Source organism: Vulpes vulpes, chromosome 14 (genome assembly GCF_048418805.1).
Source record: "Vulpes vulpes isolate BD-2025 chromosome 14, VulVul3, whole genome shotgun sequence".
NCBI classification, from domain to species: Eukaryota; Metazoa; Chordata; class Mammalia; order Carnivora; family Canidae; genus Vulpes; species Vulpes vulpes.
Genome location: NC_132793.1, coordinates 133,142,549 through 133,165,782, shown reverse-complemented (window position 1 = coordinate 133,165,782; position 23,234 = coordinate 133,142,549). Strand labels below are relative to the sequence as shown.

At 35.8% G+C, this 23,234-nt stretch overlaps 1 protein-coding gene across 1 annotated transcript in view; it reads right to left on the bottom strand.

Moving 5' to 3' along the window:
* The window catches only part of SEPSECS (Sep (O-phosphoserine) tRNA:Sec (selenocysteine) tRNA synthase), a 36,276-nt gene that overhangs the window by 4,947 nt on the left and 8,095 nt on the right, over positions 1-23,234 (bottom strand). Inside the window, exons 6-10 of the mRNA XM_072737976.1 lie at positions 20,633-20,735; positions 13,924-14,053; positions 13,707-13,798; positions 2,640-2,733; positions 685-775 (exon numbers count right to left, since the gene is read on the bottom strand). Of these exons, the coding sequence (XP_072594077.1) occupies positions 685-775; positions 2,640-2,733; positions 13,707-13,798; positions 13,924-14,053; positions 20,633-20,735 (510 nt within the window). The remainder of the gene's footprint in view (positions 1-684; positions 776-2,639; positions 2,734-13,706; positions 13,799-13,923; positions 14,054-20,632; positions 20,736-23,234) is intronic.

Sequence of the window (23,234 nt, the reverse complement as noted above, 5' to 3'; positions counted from 1 at the left end):
TGTATATGGATACAGTTCATCAAGGTAAAAGCTGTACTAATCTAAGCTTTTTTCTTTTAAAAAGTTGTCCTTTGATGTAAAATCTCTAATCTCTGGTAGTCAAAGAGAAAGTCTTTAATAAAGGCATGTAAAGAAGAGTACTTAGAGCAGGATATTTCTTTTCAAGTCATTTTTCTCTGACCTCATCAAATATAAAATGAAAAATGAAATTCATTTTTAAGCCATGTACATATAGGAGCAAAGAGTACATTTTTCAAAGGCAGTACTTAGACAATAATTGCATAACCTTTTTGGTTCAGGAAATGGGCTTTTCCTTAGAAATGTTTTCATCCAAATTTAGTAATGAAGATGACTTATTTCCAACACCACAATGTGACACCACTAAAGATTATCTAACAAAGGAAAATAAGGGTAAGAATGCATATGGAGAGGTGCTGAAACTCTGTCTGCAGGTCCTATAACAACAGACAGGAGTCCCACCCTCCTGAGATGGTTTCCAGTGCAGGCCTTGCACAGGTGGGCCAGCACGGCCTTACAAACTCTCCACCTCACCCCTTCTTCACCCGTGACCGATTATCACATGGAGCTCAGCAGATATTTGGGGGACAACTGTTTGGGAAAAGTACTTTATTACAGTTACCTTGGAAAAGCCCCGTAAATCCAACCTCTTTTAGACAGACTTACCTGGCTCCAGAAACCTGTCTGGTAAAAAGCATCGAGCCAAGCTGAGTGATAGCTTTGTCTTGGTGTTCACCTCGTGTCTTAAGTGTCATAGCTGAAAAAGAAAAAAAGGATCCCACTGTACCTTGGTTCACCAGCACAAAATCACTCAAAAAAAAAAAAAAAAAAAAAAAAAAAAAACCACCAAACACTTACTGATGGAGACTCCACTTTTGTGTGTGTTAAAATACACATAACATAAAATTTTACCATCTTAACCACTTTTAGGTGTACAGTCCATGATTAAACACATTCACACTGTTGTGCAACCATCGCCACTGTCCATCCCCATAACTCTTTCCATCTCACAAGATAAAAAGACTGTACCTATTCAACAATACCTCTCCATTCTTGCCCCCGTGCCCGGGCTCCCCACAGTCACCATTCTCTGTCTCTGTGGTTCTCACTACACTAAGTACCCCACACAAAAGGAATCATATATTTTTTGTAACTGGCTGGGGAAGTTACTTTTTATTCATTGTCAAATGGCATGATTTCATTTTAATGCACTTAATAAATTATAGTAAGCATCTGTTTGCATATCAGACAAAAATACGTTAATACAAACGAACATACTAAGAGTCAGAACAGACTTTCCATTTCACCCTTATGGAGAGTGAACTTTCCAATTAAATAGAACAATGACACGATCAATACAGTAGTTTATTCAAATTCAGTATTTGAATATTGTAAATATTCAATATTTCAAATATTCAGGAATATTTTCAGTATATATGTAAGACTAAGTAAGATCACCTTCTGCATATGCAAACAAAAATCTTACTGAGGTTATGTGGGTAAGCCATGTTCTCACCACCAATATTAGCTACCATCTCCTGAGGACTGATTTACCATACTAGATACTTTATAATCTCAACCATTCTTTTTTTTTTTTTTAAGATTTTATTTATTGAGAGGGGAGCAGGAACAGAGGGAGAGAGGGACAAGCAGACTCTCTGTGCGGAGAGGAGCTCAGAGTCCAATGTGGGGCTTGAACCCATGACCCTGAGATCACGACCTGAGCCAAAATCAAGAGTCAAATGCTTAACCGACTGAGCCACTCAGGCGCCCCTCAACCATTCTTTAACAATTGTGTATGAGGAATCATTCTCTCTATTTTATAGATAGGGGAATGGGGGTCAGAGGTTAGTACATTGCAGAATTGGGATTTAAATCATACCATATCATTTTCTACAACATCTACATACTTTATATACCAGCAAAGGACTAAGTGGGATGGGTTTTATTATACATCGGTGGCAAATGGTTTTCCACGGAAGCCTATTCCTGAAAAAGGCTTCAGTTACAAATGATTGATTCTTTAGTCTCCTCAGATATACATAACAAGTAAAACATGTTATTCTATGACTAGTCACAAAAGGGATAATTATGAAACCTAAAAGTTAAATGTATAAAAGTCAACATTCATATTATCTTGTTTAGTAGTCCTTATAATATATGACAAAAATATATAGTCCTTATACAAAGGAAATAATCATAAATACAGATTTCTCTAGTATAAAGACGCTCAGGAAAACAATCATAGCATTAAAAATAATAGAGATTTAATTTCTAACCTTATGATGTGTTAACTGGTAGAAATTTTTAAAAATTTTTATAGAGCTCTTCCTAGTGACTAAATGATTTTGGTTAGAAAGAATTAAAGTATCATTTTCTGTATATGCATTATAAAAACTTAAGAGTGATTTAGATTCTTTTCAGTGTATACTTTTTATCTCAGAAATACACTAAAGCATTTCTAAAAGCTAGGCTTTTTCAATTTTCAAATTAATACTTTATTCAACTTAGAAATATCATTTTAACCAGAAAGAATTCATACTCTTTCTAGAAATACCAAGTCCCTGCTGGGAAAGGTTAAGCAGCACTGATTTTTATTTTTCTTAAGAAAAATATATTACCTAAAGATATGGGATTGTGAGGTGTATGCAACAGTCTTTCATTGTAGCTTTCTGACAGCTTCTTCAGTTGGCTGGACAAATATGAAAACATTTCCTGCAACAACAAAATGTCACATTTAAAGAAAATCAAATAAATGCTTATTGCAACTTACCAGATTAAATGAGACAAAATCTGTTTAGTGCGATGTCTATGCTATAAATTAACTCATCTATGTGCCCTAGGAGCAATTCTTTCCTTTGACACAATATAGTGAGATTCAAAGCCACCACAATTATTAGAAACCACAGGCTTTAGGTAAAGAAGGCAAAGGACCAGCATATTTCCTTCTTTGGGACTATTATGTATCTATCACAAATCTATCCTCTTTTTAGAACCTCCAGAGCCTCCACTCTAATCCAAGTGGCCATCAATCTGTTCCCTGGACCACAGCAATAGAATCTAAATGACTTCTCTGCCAACTTTCCTTGCCCCTCTATAGTCTGTTCTACATGCAGAGGCCATGAGTAGTCTTTGAAAAGCATAAATCAGATCATGTCCCTCCCAACGACGGACTCTCTTCTGTAAGTATTACAAAACCAAACTCTTACCTATAAGGCCCAAATGAACTAGGCCAGCCAAAGCCAACTGCGCAACAGTCATTCCCCCCACTTACTATAGTGTCGGCCACATCAGCCTCCTTTCTAACCACTGAACATGTCAAGCTCCTTCCAGTGTCAGAACCTTCATGCCTGCTTCCCCAAACTCAGTTCTCCCAGAATATTCCATGGGACCTACCGTTACGACTTCCCTATTAATGAACTCCTAATCTCCCTCCAACAACCACTCCCTAATTTTGGTTTCTTCACTATATGTATCAGAATCTGAAATTATCTCATTTACTTGCTTAAATGAATACTCCCTATAACTATCTACTCAAATGGGAAAACCTGAAAGCACGGACTTTGTGTTCTTCATTACTGTTTTCCAAACACCAAGAAAAATATGCCAGACTTTTAGCATGTAAGTGACTTAGGAAAAAGTAGTTTAAAATGCATTTCCTTTAAATTGCACAAATTCAAAATTAACAATTCCAACTCAAAAGAATATAAGCAACTAAAAATGAAAAACTGTATTCTTAGTCTTACTCTGGAAAATAATATAAATCTAATAATAGAAAATAAAAAATATTTTAGAAGTACAAAATTTCACATGTACATGTAAGTAGTTTAACAAAGTTTTAACAAAATACTGTAAATAAATATTAAATTGGAAACCATTAGATAAAGTTATACTTTCTTCTAGTAAGCCCTTTATAAAGTGTTAAAATGAAAATCTGCCCAAATAAGTCTTTCTGAAGAAGTGTATCTGTACTGACCTCCTCCAGTCATAGTCAAAACACACAAACTCTAAGGATATACCATAGAGCCAAGGGCCAACAGAGTACCCAACTAGAGACAGCAGGAAACAATACTTCTACTTCAAAGGCCACAAAAACTGCTTCAGTTTCTCTAAGGTAAAGGCTGGATAGTCTGATCCCACTAAATCTGTCTTTTATTAAATAAAGATTAAGAAGAGGAAAGTCCTACCTAGTTTGTTCATTATTAATGAGTCTACTCTTAAGATCCCAAGTATTTTTGCCCTTGTCAATATGGTATATTTTATACTCTGCCCTAAAAAATTTTAAACTAATAGTCATTCTTAAATTTTTAGGCTATAAGAACAATTCTCTCAGGAAGTCAGAATCACGAAATCTTAGGTCACTAAAATAAACCAATTTTTTTTTATATTAGAAAAGTTAACATCCACACTTGCCACATCTAATGAAGCCACGAGGAAATGTTACTGTTAGACGTAATAAGCCTTTCTCTTTCATTAAAAAAAATAGAGAGAGACATATTTAAGGAGGCAAATGTTACCACCATTTGCAAATTGTAAAAAGCTATGTAGGCAAAAAAAAAAAAAAAAAAAAGCTATGTAGGCATCTGTTCTTAGACAAGTAGATTTCTTGGCCCCCCCTCTCTTCAACTAATATTCTGATATTCACAGTATATCAGAAACAGTAAGATAATCAAGTGGAATGTAGAAATGGAGAGTTTTTTTCTGGCAACTAGAACAATCTGTTATCTTTTAGTACTATATACCAGTGTTAATGAACAGTAAAATTTCTGGGTTTCATTTATATATTTTCAACTACTATAAAGTAACTAGATCACTAATTTAAATGCTCTGTATTGATTAAAAAAAGAAAAAGGCAGTAGCATGTTTTAACTTAGAGATTAAATGCCGATTTTTCATCATCTGTTACACACCAAAGTCTTAATCTGCATGTCTGTCTGTCTAGTTCTTAGTCTCAAATTCAACTTCTCATAAGCAGAAACAAATCTGATAGACAGAAAAAAAAATGCCTTTTATGGATTCCTCCGTTTTCCACCGTAACAGTTACAGCAAAATACTTCTTTAAGCAGCAAGAACAAATTTAAAATATTATTCTATCTAGTATGGCTGCCACGGTCATCACTGATGTGGTCACACCAGGAAACTAAGAGAAGCCTGATGAGTAATTAATATGTACTTAATTTGTAGTTAGCTATTTCCCAAAAAAAGAGGAAATATTTCCTTAGTAACACCCCTAGAGGGTGCTTTTAAACTTATTGATGCACACATGGCTATTAAAAAACTCAGATTTTCCTAATACTCCATTTCTAATACTTTAACGAATCAGTTTTAACTGGTTCTACCAATCACTTCTTAATGCCACTAGAATTCAGCTTTAACTGCAGTCAAAATCTTTAGACTACAAACATTATACTAAGGTAACTGAATCTTACATATCACTAGCATGGGAGTAGTAAGACAAAAAAGAAAACATTTGTGAGTCAAGTTCACAGCCATCCGCAAATACTCAGTGTAAAGGGCTATGATACGTAATCCAATCAGCAAAGAAGCTGAAATGTCTTAATGCACAATATATGAATCCTACAATATCTGACAGCATAAGGTCCTAAATGCTCTCCTGTTAATATCACTACATTTAAAATATATCGTTTAGGAGACTGAACCACTATTTCCCACATACTACTTAGCTAAGCAGTTTTTTTCCTGATATATTAAAGGTACTACAAAACCTGCACTATTTTTTTGCCACAGTTAAATCTATAACTGACATTTATTATAAAATACTTCTGTAAAGGGAGAAATTTATAAGCACCCAAAGCAAATGTATATAGAAAGATCTTACTTAAAAGAAATGAAATATTATTGATTTTTCATGTCTTTTGTGCTGTATTTAACTTAATTTTAAAAGACTCTTCACTAGAGATAAACTGAACTGCATACCTGAATGCTAATGTCAGCTATATTTCTAGAATAAAAATACAAAACTTTACACCATAGTTCAAGATGTTAATGGAAGGGAAGTTAAATTATATTAAGCATTATCTTTCACATGGCCTTTCACAAATTGATTTGCAGTCGTAAAGCCCAACATTTAGCCTATCCCTCCCCATAATTCCCAAATGTGCATAATTCACTACATTTTAAGGGACAATGTCTTCTGTAATCATGCTTTTTGAAACATACTGTTTCACATTACAAGAGAAGATGAAAACAGAACTTCACAAATTATTATGTCTTACGGAGTTGGTAATAAATCAAAAGGGAAACATAATAAGTGCTCTAACGCCTCCATAATACCATGAAAGGGCAGATGGACAACAGACTGTAGGTACAGATCCATGCACAGAGGTCCGTATGTGCAGATACCAGTACTAACTGCAATATGCTGCTCTGACTGTGGCCAGCTGAAAGGACCCGGGCATACTCAGCAGGCCATGCATCTCAGGCTAAAGCACTGCTTTCAACAACTCTTCTGTCGAGGCCATTGCCAGGTCTGAAATGCAACACTTTTGAGATTCAACAACTCCTCTTTTAGGGCTGCAAATCTACTCATGTTTCCAAACCTAGCTTTGTTATAGGACAGTGTTTGAAGTCGTATGACTGATGTTCTTCTAGAACTTAGCTGATCTTCCAAAGCCTCAGCTAACAAACGCTAGCCATTGAAGCAACCACCCACTGCCCTTGCTCTTCCGCACTTGTCCAATTCAGGAGATATCTGCAACAATGAGTGATTATCTGCTTGCTCGGTTCAGCAAAGCACTCTTCTAAAAGGAAAGCTAAGCAGAATGATGGCCTTCTCTGGAAGCAAACAGAAGTGGGGAGAAACTTCTAAGACTGATCTTTCTTTTTTGCAGAGAGAAACTCACAGAAATAATGTCTTAAATGTTAACCCCTTTTCTTAAAGGCCTCTTCAGTTAAATTCCTGGTCATCTGTCCCCTCAGTGAAGCACATGCGTGGATCGTGGATCGGGAAGGGGCTGAGGGCAGGGGTTCAATGCACACACACAGTCCCACTCTCTCTGATCCTTTCACCCTTCAAAAAAGAAGGCTTGAGAAGGAATGGCTTCAAGCTGAGTTCTTGTCTGCCTCTACTGTGAAAAGATAAAGCCCTTTCTGAAGAGATATACTAGATGAAATAACCTCTAAAAATATCATTGTGGTGAATAAGGGCACGGAATAAAAAAAAAAATCCTAAGTTTTCTTTTAACACTCCTTTTTTAGTACGCAATAACACCGATAATATAAAAAGGAGCTCTCGGTGATGGTATATAAATAGCTCTGGCTGAAGCAAAATAGCTTTACCTCAGCTTCTCCAGAACTGAACCGATAAACTATCACGATTAAATTTTCACAGTTCAAAAGCAAGTCCATTTAAACAAAAGAGGCCCTTACTTCTGCAACAAATCCAATAAAAAAACAATATTTATGCTACATATATGCAATTATGGCTTATGGCAGACATCCACATTTTTCAGTGAAAAGATTTGCCTGTTGAATGAAGTTGTTAAAGAGCAAACTTTTATTCACTTAAAATGACAGAGTTCTCAAAGGAGCATTTTAATGCTTTGAAGATTACTACTTCAGGTAGTCTCTGTTCTAAGTACATTCTATACAAAGAATTTTAAATAAAACCTATTAATATATTAGAGCCTTTGGGGTTTTACATACCTCCAGTAGCTAAGAATAAAGGGTCACAAGATCATCATTTTTATGGGTCCAATGCCTGGTACAGAGCGGGAAACCACTCCCTCAATGCTGGATGAGTGATTGGAAGCAGTAAGAGAGTGGTTAAGACATAAAGCACAGAGGCTTTAGAATCACACAGATCTGGGTTTCAGTAGCAGTTCTGGCACTTTTTTGTGCTCTTTGAATAAGTACTTAACTTCTCTGAGCCTCAATTTCATCTATAAAATGGGGATAATATCTTCCTCACAAACTTGCTTTAAGTAGTACATGAAATAATGAATAAGTAAACCTAACAGAGTTCTTGGCACAGAGTAAACATTCATAAAAATGCTAAAACTTTCCACCCATCTACTTTTCCCTCCTAAAATAATTTTCAGGTTAAAATAGCTAACATTAGTGGGACACCTGTGTGGCACATTCAGTTGAGCATCCAACTCTTGGTTTTGGCTCAGGTCATGATCTTGGGGTCATGAGAGCAAGCTCCATGTAGGGCTCTGCACTCAGTGTTGAAGTCTGTCAAGATTCTCCCTCCTACTTCTTCTGCCCTTCCACCCCACATTCGTGTTTTCTCTCTCTCAAATAAATATTTACCAAAAAAATAACTAAAAAATAATAATATAAGTAACATTAGCTGACAGGACTCTTTACAGACACATGCTAATACCCTGTAGCTATATCCCATTCTTGTCCTGTCCCTGTGTATTCCACTCTACTCCATCTAGATAAAAGGAAATGAACAAAGTTCTGAATGTTACAAAGAGAAGTAACCTCCTGACATCTGAGATAGTCATTCAATTCATAGATATCACTAGAACTTAAAATGCCCTATAAGATATTTATATAATGACTAACAAAGAACAAAGTCCCAATGAGAAGTAGAGCTGGGCTACCTGCTGGATCTATTTACCAGTTAAGCTACATATTCCTATAGGTCATTCTCAAAGCTGGTAGATTTTCTTTTTCATGCAAAATGTACACATGTATGAGTGTTTGGAATTATCTTGAAGTAGCTGAAAATTTTAAAGTCAAACCATAAATGTCAAAAGTCAGAAGAACCATGGCATCGCAGAAATTCTTAGATTCCAAAAAGATGACAGAGTACCCCTACAATCAACAATTCCAAAATCCTAAGATTAAGAAATTAATTTGAAAGTGGAGTACCTGCTAAAGAGGAAGACCTATTCCCAGAAATACAGGACCTGTTACACATAACAGGTCATCACCATTTTAACTCACTCCTTTTCACAAATTTGCAACTATATCCATATAGAGAAATACTTCCATGAGAACACCTAATTATAATGTCAAAAAGTTAATTTGCAGGACACCTGCATGGCTCAGTGGTTGAGCGTCTGATTTCGGGTCAGGTGGTGACCCTGGGGTCCGGGGATTGAGTCCCTCATCAGGCTCCACACAGCGAGCCTGCTTCTCCTTCTGCCTATGCCTCTCTCTGTGTCTCTCATGAATAAATAAATTAAATCTTTTAAAAAATTGATTTACTTTCTAATTTTCCAGAAAGATATTTATTCTGTGTAAAACATGAGATGATTAAACAAAACTAAACCTAGGTGTTCCCAAATCCCTTCCATTGATTCATTCAACAAACATCTGATGAGCACCTAATATATCAAGCAAAGGATACGAAGAACAGAGAGGGATGAATGTAAACTCCGAGGGAGACATGAGTCTCCCAAACTACCTATAATCAAAGACCAAGTTTCAATTTAGACACTTGATGGGGATTTGGGGCGGAGGCGGGGGGGAATGCACTCAGATCAGTTTAATTATTAGTTATCATATACAGTTTCAATTCAAGAACAGAAACAGGAAATATAAAATAGTACATTTACCTGATATAATAACAACAGCATAAAAAAGTTTTAAAGTTTCTATCTACATTATAAAGAGTAATCTTTAAATGTCTAACTTAAAACTTTATGTAATAATTTTATCAGAGCTATTATAAATTCCAAAAATGAATTTTTAGCCAAATCTGCAGAGGAATCATTATAAGGTAAAGAGCAACAATATAAGAAAAGACTATAACTAGGATAACTGAAAAGATCAGAAATAAAGAGATAACTAACAAGTTATATCATTAAGCTTTGATATTTGGGATGCTCATGCAGTCCATCCCAAACTCCGTAAGATTTTATCTACCTATGAATTAAAATGCTAGGACATTGTTGTGTTTCTTCTCCAAATTTCTATTATAGATACAAGTGACCTGTGTGCCCCCCAAACAATGGGTTTCAAACTAGGATGTGCATCAGATTCATCAGGGAAGTTTGTTAAAAATGCAGTTGTTTGAGCCCCATTCCAGACTTATTGAATCTGAATTTATCCTAAAGGAAAGCCAATTTTACGAAGTGATCCAGAACAAACTCTCCAATAACTGGCACAATACTTTTCTTTCTAGACTCAGTCTAAAGTACCCTTTAAGAGTTTTTACAGTTATTTTAGTAATCCACTCTAGTTTATGATGACACCATAGATGTCTAATAAATGTATGAGTTGTACTTTTGTAGAACAGATGTCTCTTCCTCAGGGAGGCCTTCCCCAACCCTGCCAGAACTGGGTTAGGTGCCCCAGCTGGGTTAGGTGACACATGCTCTCATACCTTCTGCTTGTCCTTTCATAATGCCAGACAGATTTATAATAGTGTATTTAATATCTAGATTTCCCCCGACTATAATTTCCATGATGGTAAAGACTATGTAATATGTAAGTCTCATTTGTGAATGAAGGCCTAAGCATAAATATCTCTTTGCCCGAATAAATGAATGAGCAGGGTCCAATACAGACTATAAAGAATCGTGATGGCAGGCTAAGGAATATGGACTTTGTCTTGCAGGCAACCAGAACCCAAAGCAGAATAACCTGAAGAACTTTAAAATATTAGTCTGGTACTAGTCTAGAACATAGCAAATTAGAGAAGAGTAAAATTGGGGATCAGGAGACCTGGTAAATGACTAACGATCCAGGTGTGATGTGGTAAGAGCTTGAGCTAAGGGGTTGTGGCAGTGGAAGTGGAAAGGAGGAATTGAATGCTGGTAAACATTATGAAGGACTCAAGGGTATAAGAGGAATCAAAAAGCATCAGTGTTAGAAATCTAATTTAAAACAGAAAAGGGGGTAGCCCAGGTGGCTCAGTGGTTTAGCGCCGCCTTCAGCCCAGGGCCTGATCCTGGGGACCCGGGATGAAGTCCCACGTCGGGCTCCCTGCATGGAGCCTGCTTCTCCCTCTGCCTGTGTCTCTGCCTCGATCTCTCTCTCTCTCTCTCTCTCTCTCTCTCTCTCTGTCTCTCATGAATAAATAAATGAAATCTTTAAAAAAATAAATAAATAAAACAGAAAAGGGAATTTGTTGGTTCATCTCACAGCCAAGTCTACAAGCAGGCACGGCTGGATCCAGAGACACAAATGACTCTTAGTTTCGTTTTCTCTCTCATATTCTCAATTCCCAAGAAGACTCTTGGCATGGCTAGAAACATGGTAGCTGAGTATTAAAATTATCTCCTTACAGTTTACTATCTGCAAAACAGCAAACCCTCTCTCTCTCTAAAGGATCTATCACACCTGCTGGAAGGAATCTACTGTCGCATGCCCACCTGTGAACCACGTAAGCCAGATCATATGTCCACCACTCTGAAAAGACAGTAAGAAGGGATGCTGTGATTGACAGTCTCAGTAGGATTGCCTGGTGTCAGGAAGGGGCAGTTCTCAACCAACAGATTCCACACAAGTAAACACCTTATATCCTTTCTAAAATATAACTGAGTTTTGGTCAGAATCACCAAATTCATTCATTGTTTTTGCCTCCTCTGGACATTAGTAGACCTAAGTCTTCATATTGATACCTATATAAGACAACTACATAGCTACCAGGCTAGACTATTTATCCATGTAAGAAAAAAGCAGTAGAGTTTAAGGTTAAGATAGAGGATCAAAGGCCCAATTGCCTAGCTTTAAACCCATGTCCCACAATTTACCTCACGTGTTACTTTTCTGTCCATTTCCTGTAAAAATGAGGATAATGGGAACACCTCACAAAAAAATCTGTGAGTTCAAATATCTTTTCCATAGTGAAACAACCAGTTACAGGAGAGTTAAGGCCCACGGCCATCTAACACAACTAAACTCTCATATAAACAATATAAACATAAGAGTTTTGCTCATCTACAAACAGGCTTCCTCTGTCATATGGAAAGGGTTCCTTGGAAGATTTATTGAGGCCTTCTCTTAGCTAAAACAATCTATGACCATGATGATTACTTCTGGGAGTTTATGAAACTGGTGTTTTATTCTAGTCATTTGAAAATCTTTGTTAGGTTTTTTAAGGTATAATTTCAGAGGCCTAGTTTTTAGGGGTCCACTTCTATGAGTTTGGACAAACATACACAGCTACAAAACCACCCCCACTATCAGGATACAAACCATTTCCTATCCCATGAGCCCCCTCCCTCAACTCATAACTCTGACAACTTCTCTCTGTCCTATGTTTTGCCTTTTCCAGAATAGCATATATATGAAACCATATAATATGTAGCCCTTACAGTCTGGCTTATTTCATTTAGTATAATGCATTTGAGAGCCATTATTTTGTTGCTTATATCAGTCATTTGTTCCTTTTTATTGCTGAGTATGTATGTACCACAGTTTGTTTATACACCAGATGATGGACATTTGAGTTGTTTCCAGGGTTTGGCAATTATGAATAAAATCTCTATAAACATTCATGTATAGGTTTTTGTAGAGACATAAATTTTCATTTCCCTTGAGTAAATAGCTGGGAGCAGGATGGCTAGTTTATACGGTGAGCATATGCTTAACTTTCTAAAAAACTGCTGAAGTGTTTTTCCAAAGTTACTGTACCATTTGTGTTCTTGCCAGCCATGTCTGAGAGTTCTCTACTTGCTTGAGATCTTTGCCAGCATTTAGTCTGATCAGTTTTCTTTATATTAGCCCTTCTACTAGGCGTGAAGTGGTATCTCGCTGGTTTTCTTTTTTTTTTTTTTTTATCTCGCTGGTTTTCACATGCATTTCCTAAAGACTGATGTTGGGTCTCTTTTCCTGCATCATGTAAATCTTAAGAGATGTCCCCATAATACTAAGTAAACAATTATCTTCCTATGGACTAAACTGGTGAGGGGAGAGAGGAGGCTAGAGGAAAATAGGGAACAAAATTTTTCAACTTCTATTGCATATGCATAAGGCTATTGAGAGGCTCTATCAGATAATACATATAACATATCTCAAAATATGGAAAGTACTATTATAAATCTAAAGGACTATAATTGCTACTGAATGTTAGAAACCTACATAGATGCAAAAACTGTAACAGCAGCCTCTGGCTCTCCCAGATGGGAGATGAATAAAACATTTTAGTTTGACCCAGACCCACCCTGCCAACACTGTCTCTGTCTACAGTTTTGGAGTTGTCCCGAATTAATTAAGCCACTTTCAGTGTTGCAGATGAAGTCCAGTTTTCAAGCAAAAATGTCACTTTTCTTTCACAGCCAACATAACCAATGCGTTCAGCATTCCAGTAATGGCAAGGGATGAATTATCTTAGAATGAGAAGCTGGCCAGATTCTGACCTGGTTCTTCTCCTCTGACTGACATCTCACACCTATACAAGTCTTCAGACATCCAAGAACTAAAAAGAAAAAACTTGTTCATTTGTCTTTCAAAACCCTCTATCTTGAATATCTTGAAGTGATAAATAAACTGAATTTTAGTAAACTAATAGAAATCTCTGATGTAGAAATTTCGCAAAAAAAACAAAAGCAAACTCACCTGTCCAAGATCCCTCACAACATCTGAACGCACAGGAAACAACGACACCTGAAAACCACCTGGCACAGGATTCTATTCAAAGTAGATCCCATAGGACCACACTAGCTAGCTATATTCTCAAAGTGACAAGCCAAAAAGCAAAAACACCAATAATTTGGAATAAGTTTAGTCAAGGGTACCATTTAACACCTAAAAGGAAAGCTTACCTTTCTTTCTTTCAATAGCTTCTTATAGCCATTTGATCCAAGTGATAATAAAGTAATAAGGACATCTAAAGAAGGTGAAGCTGAAGCTCTTCCTGAAATAAGATAAACAAGTTACATTCAGGAAGGGGGAAAACCCTTTAGAAATTAAGATTTATTATATTAGCCTGGGTACAAATGGATTTTTGTTACTTTTCTGAAGAGCAACTGATTTATTTACCTGGATACATCTTGCTGATTTCCTGAATGAAGGAATCATTAAAGCCAGCAATTATAGCACCACCTACTGGAACCATAAAATTTTTGTCCAAGCTCTGAACGAAAGCATCTATTCGGCCAACCCGAGCCCCCTGGAATGAAATACACGGAGTATTACATACTGGCTTGTAGGAAAAGAAACGACAACTGCTATTAAGAAATAAATACCATTAGACAATGCATGAAAAGTCAGAAATAGAGCAACTATTCTTATTTTCTTTGTAACAGTGCCAACAAAGGATTTTTAAGCATGAAAATGAGTTTTTAATGTTGCTCCTTTTAGGTGAAAGAGCACTTTATAGTCTACAACCTGCTTTCATACAAAAAAGATCATTACATCCTCACAACCACCTTGGGAGGAAGGCAGAGTTTTAGTATTATTCCACGTGGGAACTCAGCTTTCCATCTTAAAGTTGGCTAAGAGTAGAATCCTCCCATACCTCTCATCCTGTCTCATCTGTGATCTTCTATTTACAACAAAGGCCAACAGTGGGTCCTGCAACTATTAAGTAATTTTAAACACACTCTGAGCTGAGTGGCCACCATAATCTAACGTAGCTTACCCGTGTTGCCAATGAGTTAACACATTTAAGTACTTCTCTTTGATGCTTAATCTACTACTTGCATGACTAAGCAACAGCTCTGCTCCTACCACCACTCAGATAGCAAAAGAGAAAAAAATTTATTTTTAACAGCAACTAATGGAAAATTTTTTTTGTATACTCTTGGCAATGTTTCTACATAACTCATGTTTCCTAATGTTATAATCTTAGATGATCTCATTCCACTGCAAATGAACTTCAAGTGAAAATCTAATATTCTGGTGAAAAAATGAATACTTACTTCCTAGAAACGTAAAAACTAAGTTCTAGTCCCCATCCAATGTAGTCTGTGACCTTCTATCTAATGTGCTTCAATTTTCTCCTCTTAAAAATAGAGATACTATCTAAATTTCAACTAAGATAGTTTTTTTCTTTATCTGTAGCGACAGATTTTTCAATCTGTATTCACAATCTACATTCCTATTAATATTATAACCACATATGACCTTCATCTTCACACTTTCCCTCCACAGCCATATCTCAGGGAGAATAGAAGGAGCAGATAGCCAGCCTAATCTAAGAGACCAGATCCAGGCAATAGGTAGAAACACAAAAGCAGGAAAGGGAAGCAGACTACTTTGGAAGCTACTGCATGATTGTTTAAATCTTAACCTTTCCCTGTTACTTTTCTAATTTCCTCATAAACTATGATCAAAGAAAATCTCACCATATCACAGGAAAACAGAAAGAAGCATATAGAGACTACGAGAACCATATAAGACTAATAGAATAAATAACTGAACAGCACACAAAGTAGTAGAACATAAAAATAAAGAAGAATACTCAGAGTTGTCTTTTATTAACATTTAAGTACTGTCCAGAGCTTCCTAAGAGAAATGTGAGCCTAAATCAGGAGCAGGAGTATTAAGAGAACGATCACTGCGAGACTTTGCTAGAACCCTTTCATCACTAACACACAGAAAGTGGGGTGCCTGGGTGGCTCACTCAATTAAACATCTGCCTTCGGCTCAGGTCATGATCCTGGAGTCCTGGGACTGAGCCCCATGTTGGGCTCCCTGCTCAGCGAGGTCTGGTTCTCCCTCTCCCCACCCCCTGCTTATGTTCTCTCTCGTGCTCTCTCTCTCAAATAAATAAAATCTTTAAAAAATAAAATAAAACACAGAAAGCATAAAGAGCAGTACACTACGGCAAGAAAGCAAACAGCCTCACAAAAAACAAACGGTTTTATCAAAGAAACAGAATGAATGAGCCCCAATGTAGATCTAAATATTTTTTAAAAGATAATTGAAGCTTTGCAAATAAATGTGGAAGTATGGGGTTTTTTCTTTTTTTTTTTTTTTTAATGAAAAAACACTTTTTTGTCAGTTTTATTGAGATATAATTGACATAGTATGTGTAAGTTTGAGGTGTACGACATGATGATTTGACATATGCATATATCATGAAATGATTACCATAGGAAGTTTAGCTAATATCTATCACGTATGGCTTAATAAATTACCCGCTTAGCAAACAAGAAAAAAAAAAAAACAGCAAGCTGGACCCACTCTCAATGAAGTCAGAGGATATCAATGAGAAGGAAAAAAACCCACCAGAATAAGGCTGAAAGGGCTTAAACATAAGAGGGAACACATGAGCTTCTGCTATGAAGGAAAGGGCTGCCATGTATCAGTTCGTTTGTTTCCTTGTTTATTCACAAAAGAATATCTAGGCACCTATCAGCTGCCAAACACTGCTCAAGGTTCTAGGGACAGTGGTAATAAATAAAAGATAATTGTTCATGTAAAAATTTCTGCTGGAATTCACTGCGAACTTACTATGCATCAGGCACTATTCTAAGCACTTTACATTCAACCCTCATAATAACCATATGAGGTAGACGCGACTATAATAGCTATTTCACAGATGAGAAAATTAAGGCACGATAGAATTAAAGCGGCCTGCCCAAGGTCAGAAATGTACTTAATAGCACAGCTGGGATTCAAATCCAGGCAGTTAAAGCACCTTACTGAGAGTCACCCAGGTAATCAAAGACACAGCAGGGACTAAACCCTAGCCAGGTAATCTGGAGGAAGAGCCCATGTTTATGAAATAAAATATTATTCCATGGCATTTCCATTCTTCCAGCTACCCAAGCCAAAGCCCTGGAGTCGCTGAATTCTCATTTCCTCATACCTCACATCTGATTCATCAGCACACCCTGTAAGATCCACTCTCAAAATACATCTGAATCCAACCACATCTTAACACCTTAACGGCTACCTGCTTGGCCCGAGCCACCAACATGTATTTCATGTGGGCTCCACAACAGCCTTCCATTCTTGCCTATCGTCTATTAACCCCATAGTAGCCAGAATGAGGCTGAAAAATGTAAATTACATGTCACTCTCCTGCTCAAAACCTTCCCATGGTTGACAACCATACCAAAGATAAAATCCCAAGTCCTTAGCACACCTCAATCTCTTTACTACTGTCGTTGTCCTCATTTGTCCAGATCCAGCCACCCTGGCATCCTTGCTGCTCCTCACATACTCCTGCCTCAGAGTCTTGGCACTTGCTAGTTACCTTCTGTCTGGACTCTAGAGCGTGGCAGGGCTCATGCCTTCCTATCACTAAGGGCTCTGCTCAAATGTTACTTCTTGGAGAGGACCTCCTGGATCACTCCATCTAATCTGACACCCCCTCCCCAATCCAGAGCATTTATCAAGACCTGTCATACTTATTGTTTACTGTCTGCTTCTGCTTCATGAAGATAAGGATTTTGTTGTATTCACTACTGTATCCCCACGGCCTAACCTGATGCCCGGCACCTGTAAATATTTGTTGAATGAATGGACGACTAGGTCTGTGAATAAGCAGTAGGACACCTACTTTCCCCAAATTCTTAATAAACGAAGCTGCTGCTTCTCACACTCTGGGCATTTTATAATCCATGCTGACTCTAAAATCATTTATCCTATGTATTTCTGTGACTCTATAACATTGCTCTCCATTAATCTGTCCTCCCATCCACATTCCATCAGTCTCCTAAATTAGTCAGTGTAGTATATAAACAGAAATATAGGTTCCTCAAAGCCACCTTCCTGGGAATGACATGTGCATGCCAGAATGTTTCATATGCTCTTCATAAATCATTCTGGGGCATCATCTCTAAAATAAAAAAAAATTAAAACAGAGCTGAAACATTTTAGTTATAGCCCTTTGATTGATTAATGCAACACCATCTTCTCAAGGAAGTATTTGCAATTTTAGCACTTTGTTTTTTAGAAGAAAATAGGAGGCTCTGAAGTTACACTGAACTAAATGGGCCATTTTGTAGCTATGGAACCTTGGGCTAGTCACTTAATCCTTCTGAGTCTGTTTCTTCATTTGTAGAAAGGAAATAATAAGTACACCTTAAACCGTTAGGATTAAGTTAATAAACTTTAAAAGTCTAGCAGGATGCCTGACACATGGTGGGTACTCAGTAAATGGCATATATTACTAAGAATTATTGCGATGAATTAAAGCTAACTATAATTTTTTAAATGTCATGAATAGTAACTAGCACTCAATAACACCCAATTTTAGCAAAATCACCTCACAAATGAAGAGAGGTGTTGACAAAGTAGGGCATTTGTGATGTACAACTCCAACAGCACCTTTTACATCATATCCTGGAGCTCACTGTCTCTGTCTTAAGCTCTCCAGCTATGCTGCCAAATTTTCTGGTATTCAAAATTATACTGTGAGCACCACAACACTAAGGACTTCTAGGTTAAATACATAATATTTGAGTAAATGTTTTGGAGCCACTGAAATGATCAATATGAAGATTTTATAGGGATGTGGAGAATATCAAAATATAACCTGCAAAAATTAAATATATTTTTTGCCCTAAGTTTAAAAAAGGTAACATTTAGTGCACAATCATTGCCACGATGTAAAAAGCAATCCACATATAAAAAAAGAGAAAAAATGAACAAATAAATTATTAAGGGTATTTGTTGGGGTATATGAGTGACCTTCTATTCCTTCCTCACTTTTATGACCTTTTAGTAATACTGATGTACTAAACTTTCAAAATAATTGAGGCTGCTAAAAATTAAAAAGGAAAAGAAGAGAGGGGGGAAAGGAAGGAGAAGTAAAAACAAATCACTGAAAGAAAATTTTTTTTTAAGATTTCCAGTGTAGAGAATTATGTGACTTTTCTTGGCTATCATTCACACTGGAAATAACCTAGTCTAGAATTATGATAAAGTTCCTCAAAAAGTTAAGGAATAATAGAAAAGGATATGAAAGAAATGACAGTCTTCCTCTGGCATAACAAGCCTACCACCCACTCCACCTCTGGACTTCTTATGCTATGTAAATGCATCTAGTTCCTCATTGGTTAGGCTATTTTGAGTTGGTTTTCTTTTATTTGTAGCCAACTGCATCCTAGCTGGTACAACCTTTGAGAAAAGAAGCAAATCGGCTAATAACTATCATATAAACCACATTTATATGAGTTGATATTAACACTCCAATTTTTTTTTTTTTTTTACCAGCAAAGACCTACTGGGCTAAGGAGCATTCACCACTGCACTGAAGAAGGCCACAGATAATCTGTGAATAAGTCCCCACATAACATAAACCACATGTGTGTCAAAACCAAGTATGTGATCAACACCATTATGCACACAAATTATACACTTCATACCATACATGAATAGTATCTATCCACATCTTCATAGAGTATAAATAATCATTGTAAGTAGATAATGCTTTCAGTAACCAGTTACTGAGTATCAATTATGTACACCAGATTCTGTCCTAAGTACTGAAGACATAATAGTGAACAAAGTCCTTAACAGAACCTCAATTTTCATTAGTAACAATAACTAGACAATAAAAAAGTAAATAAATCATATTAAACGGTGAGATGTGCTTTGTAGAAAAAGAGCAAGGGACCATCAATTTTAAGAAGCACCCAAATTTTCCACACCACTAGGTAAGAAAGAACATTGTCAACTAACATTATGAGACACCACTAATTCTAAGATGCTCCCATTTTAGAGATGTTAAAATGTGGGAAAATGTATCCCTTAAAACAAATGAGTATGGCATAAAATAGGAAAAGGGACACAGAAAACGCAGGCAAGGAAAAGGAACTAGTAATTTCAGATCGGGTGTCTGACAAAGGTAAGAAGCCATTCAAGTCTCTGGAAGAGGAATCTAGTGAGGGGAAGGGACGAGCACAAAACCAGGGCAGTGGGCACACCTGTGGCACACTGGAGGAACAGAAGGCAGGCAGGTGTGCAGGAGACAGCAGGTGAGAGCACAGCAGGAAACGAAACTGAGAAGCTACAGAGGCCTGAATACACAAAGCCTTGCAGGCCATGGCTCTAATTCTTAACCTGAGCAGGATGGGATGCCCAGTCATATTTTCAAAAAAGATCTAAACCAGGGGCGTCTGGGTAGCATCATCAGTTAAGCGTCTGACTCTTGGTTTTGGGTCATGATCTCAGGGTGGTGGGATAGAGCCCTGAATCGCGCTCTGCACAGAGTCTGCTGGAGATGTTCTCTCCATCTCCCTCTGCCCCCTCTTTCCCACACGTGCGTGCGCTCACTCTCTCTAAAATAAATAAATCTTTAAAAAAAAATGTAAAACAGATGACCAGGATCTCATCCTATTTGATATTTATAAGAACAAAATCATAACATTATTTTAAAACCTGTAACTACATAGCTATATGCTAAAATGTTATAAAGTGAAGCCATTTTCCAGCGTAGGATAATAAAAGTGATTCCTTAAATATGAAATAAATCATCAATATAGTTTTTAAATTATAATAACCCAGTATATTAGAAAAGTGAGAATGCTGGTAATGAAACAACCTCAGAAAGTTAAAAAAAATGAGCTATTGAAGTATTTCTCTGTTGGTCCTGACCAAAACTATTAGTCCAACTACCAGCAAAGAAGAGTGACTTTTACTGTATGGATATCAGATGCCAATTTCTAATGCTGCATGAAGTTGAGGATGCCAAATGGTTGATTTTACTATATTAAGTAGTAAGGAAAACAAAGGAAGAATCTTGTAATATGTTAAAATAGTTTTTTCTTGACACATCTTTTTAAACTCTTACCTGCTGGATGAGGTGCATACACTTTGAAGACTGCACTCCATAAGCATTGTTGACTATATGTGGAATGCCAGAATTAGCACAAATCACAGCCAGTTCTTCTAATCTACAAACATAAATATTCAACAGAAAGACATATTCCTACTGTGCTTTTATAAATTACAGTGTGAGAACTTTTTTTAATTCAATAGTTATTCTTAATGTACACTATGAAAAAAATGGGAAAACTGAAATTTCTACAGCAGTATTTTAGCATAAAATTCAGCAGCAGGCACTTTAGGATAAACCTAAAAAAGCTTTTAAATTAATGTTACCAATAAATGAGAAAACGGGTATTTATAAAAATCCGTATACATGGGAGCTTTTAAATCACTTTAAAATTTCCTATATAAAAAAGCGAGAAGATTATAATGACCTCTTAACAGGGTGGTATGCTCATTTTTAAATGCTTTTGGTTGCTTATCATACTAAAGCTAATAGTTGCAAAATAATTAGCATGTCTTAAAATCTTAAGAAATCTTACATTTAACATCTCATAAAGTAAAAAATACATTTTCAAGTAGACTTTAATGTATTAAAAAATACAGAACATTAAAATGTTTCAGTACCAAAATAACATTTTCCAACAACTTGCAAACTAAAGAATCTTTTAAATAGCTGCTGGTTTTAAATTCACTCTTACTTTTTCATTTGACACTCCTTATATTAAAACAAGTTGAGAGTCAAGCTCTATGCAAAATAAGGTAATAAATTTCAATTAGTGTGTAATGAATGGTGTTCCTCTGCAAATCCAAATACTACTTGTGACTGAGGCCATCTCTAACAAATATCTTCACATGCTATGAAACTAAGACTAAATCCTATGTTTTAATAAAGTTTTAAATTTCTTAAAAATGTTCTTTCTATAATATAAAGGATTTGGAAGCAAAGCATTTTTATTCAATAAAAGTTCTTTCCCATAAGGATGTATTTCAAATATATATTACATAGTTATTTATTTTTGCAAAATACATTTTTTTAGATGTACATTGTTTGGTTTTTTTTTAAGATTTTATTTATTTATTCATGAGAGACACAGAGAGAGAGAGGGAGGCAGAGACACAGGTAGAGGGAGAAGCAGGCTCCATGCAGGGAGCCCGACATGGGACTCGATCCCGGATCTCTATGATCACGCCCTGGGCTGAAGGCAATACTAAACTGTTGAGCCACCCGAGCTGCCCGCATTATGTTTTTAAAGTACAGACAGAAAAAAAAAAAAAAAAGTACAGACAGGAATGCCATTTTTCTGTCAGAAGTTTTCAGTTTACTTCCTTAAGGTATTATGAGTTAAAGTCATTTTATCATTCATTTTCATAAACCTCACAAATTGAGAGGAACCTTTCATTACTCAAATTAATCAGATACTTGTTTTTAACAAAATAGACCTTCTGGGATGCACACAAGTATTTTCTTCATAAAAGGCACTTCAACATGTTTGTGTTCTAATGAAAGCATTCCTTATTAACAAAGTTCCTTGAGAGTAAGATGCTATAATAACAGAAAGTACTATTTTAAAATGGAAAAAAATATCATTTGAGTTGTTTTAAATATTCAGAATTGATCAAATCTGCTAATATTGTATAAAGATATTTAATGAAAGGCAAGGACAGATAAAAAATACTTTCCATGTAGATCAAATTGTATTGCAACTTAGCAGCCAATTGAGATGTTATTCAGATAGAAGAAATGATACCCTTATTTTTTTATATTTCCTTTGACTGATTTTGCCCTACAATACTCTGTCCAATTAATAAACTAATAACTAATAAAGATAACATACATATGCTTATTTAAGTTAAGACGATAAAGGAATCTTAATGCAAAGAAATCAAAATACATCTTACATTTAATAAAATTAGAAATTCGAACATATTACTAATAACTGTGCTTCACCATTTTCCTAAAGTTCACTCTTATCAGGAACATTCATTATATAACAGAACTAAAAAGTGTCATTTGAGAATTCTGCTGATAAAAAATATTTGTAATTTTTTTCCAAAAGAGATAATACATGTAAAATACTTAACCCTACACCAAGCATACTGTAAACATCTTTAAAAAAAAAAAATCAAAAGGAAACAAAACTATCCTAAAGTATAAACAATCTAACACATACCCATGTGCTGTATTTGGGAAATGAGATTTATTTCTATCACATTAAAATATTTCTAGGTAGCAAAATCATCAATGAAGAAAGTAAAGAGATCTTTATTTATATTTCAATATAAATTTAAAAACTGTTAAGTAATGAATAAACAAGGAAATGATATGTAATATTATCTTAAAATAGAATTCAGAGTCACAAATAAAACAAGGTAAATTTTCAAGAGCATGGTCTTAAAACTGTCTCTTAAAACATGCCTAATAAAAAAGTAACATACATTCATTACTGCCAAATTGTGTGATTCCGTGAATAAAACTAAAGTTTAACTTGATCTTAAAAAACAGTCCAAAGTCAATATAGTTCTGACAAATTATTAGCACTTCTGTTCAACATGATAGAATAAAACAGAGAGTGCCATCAAAACTAGAAATTTGTATTACTATACCCAAGCCTGTTATATTT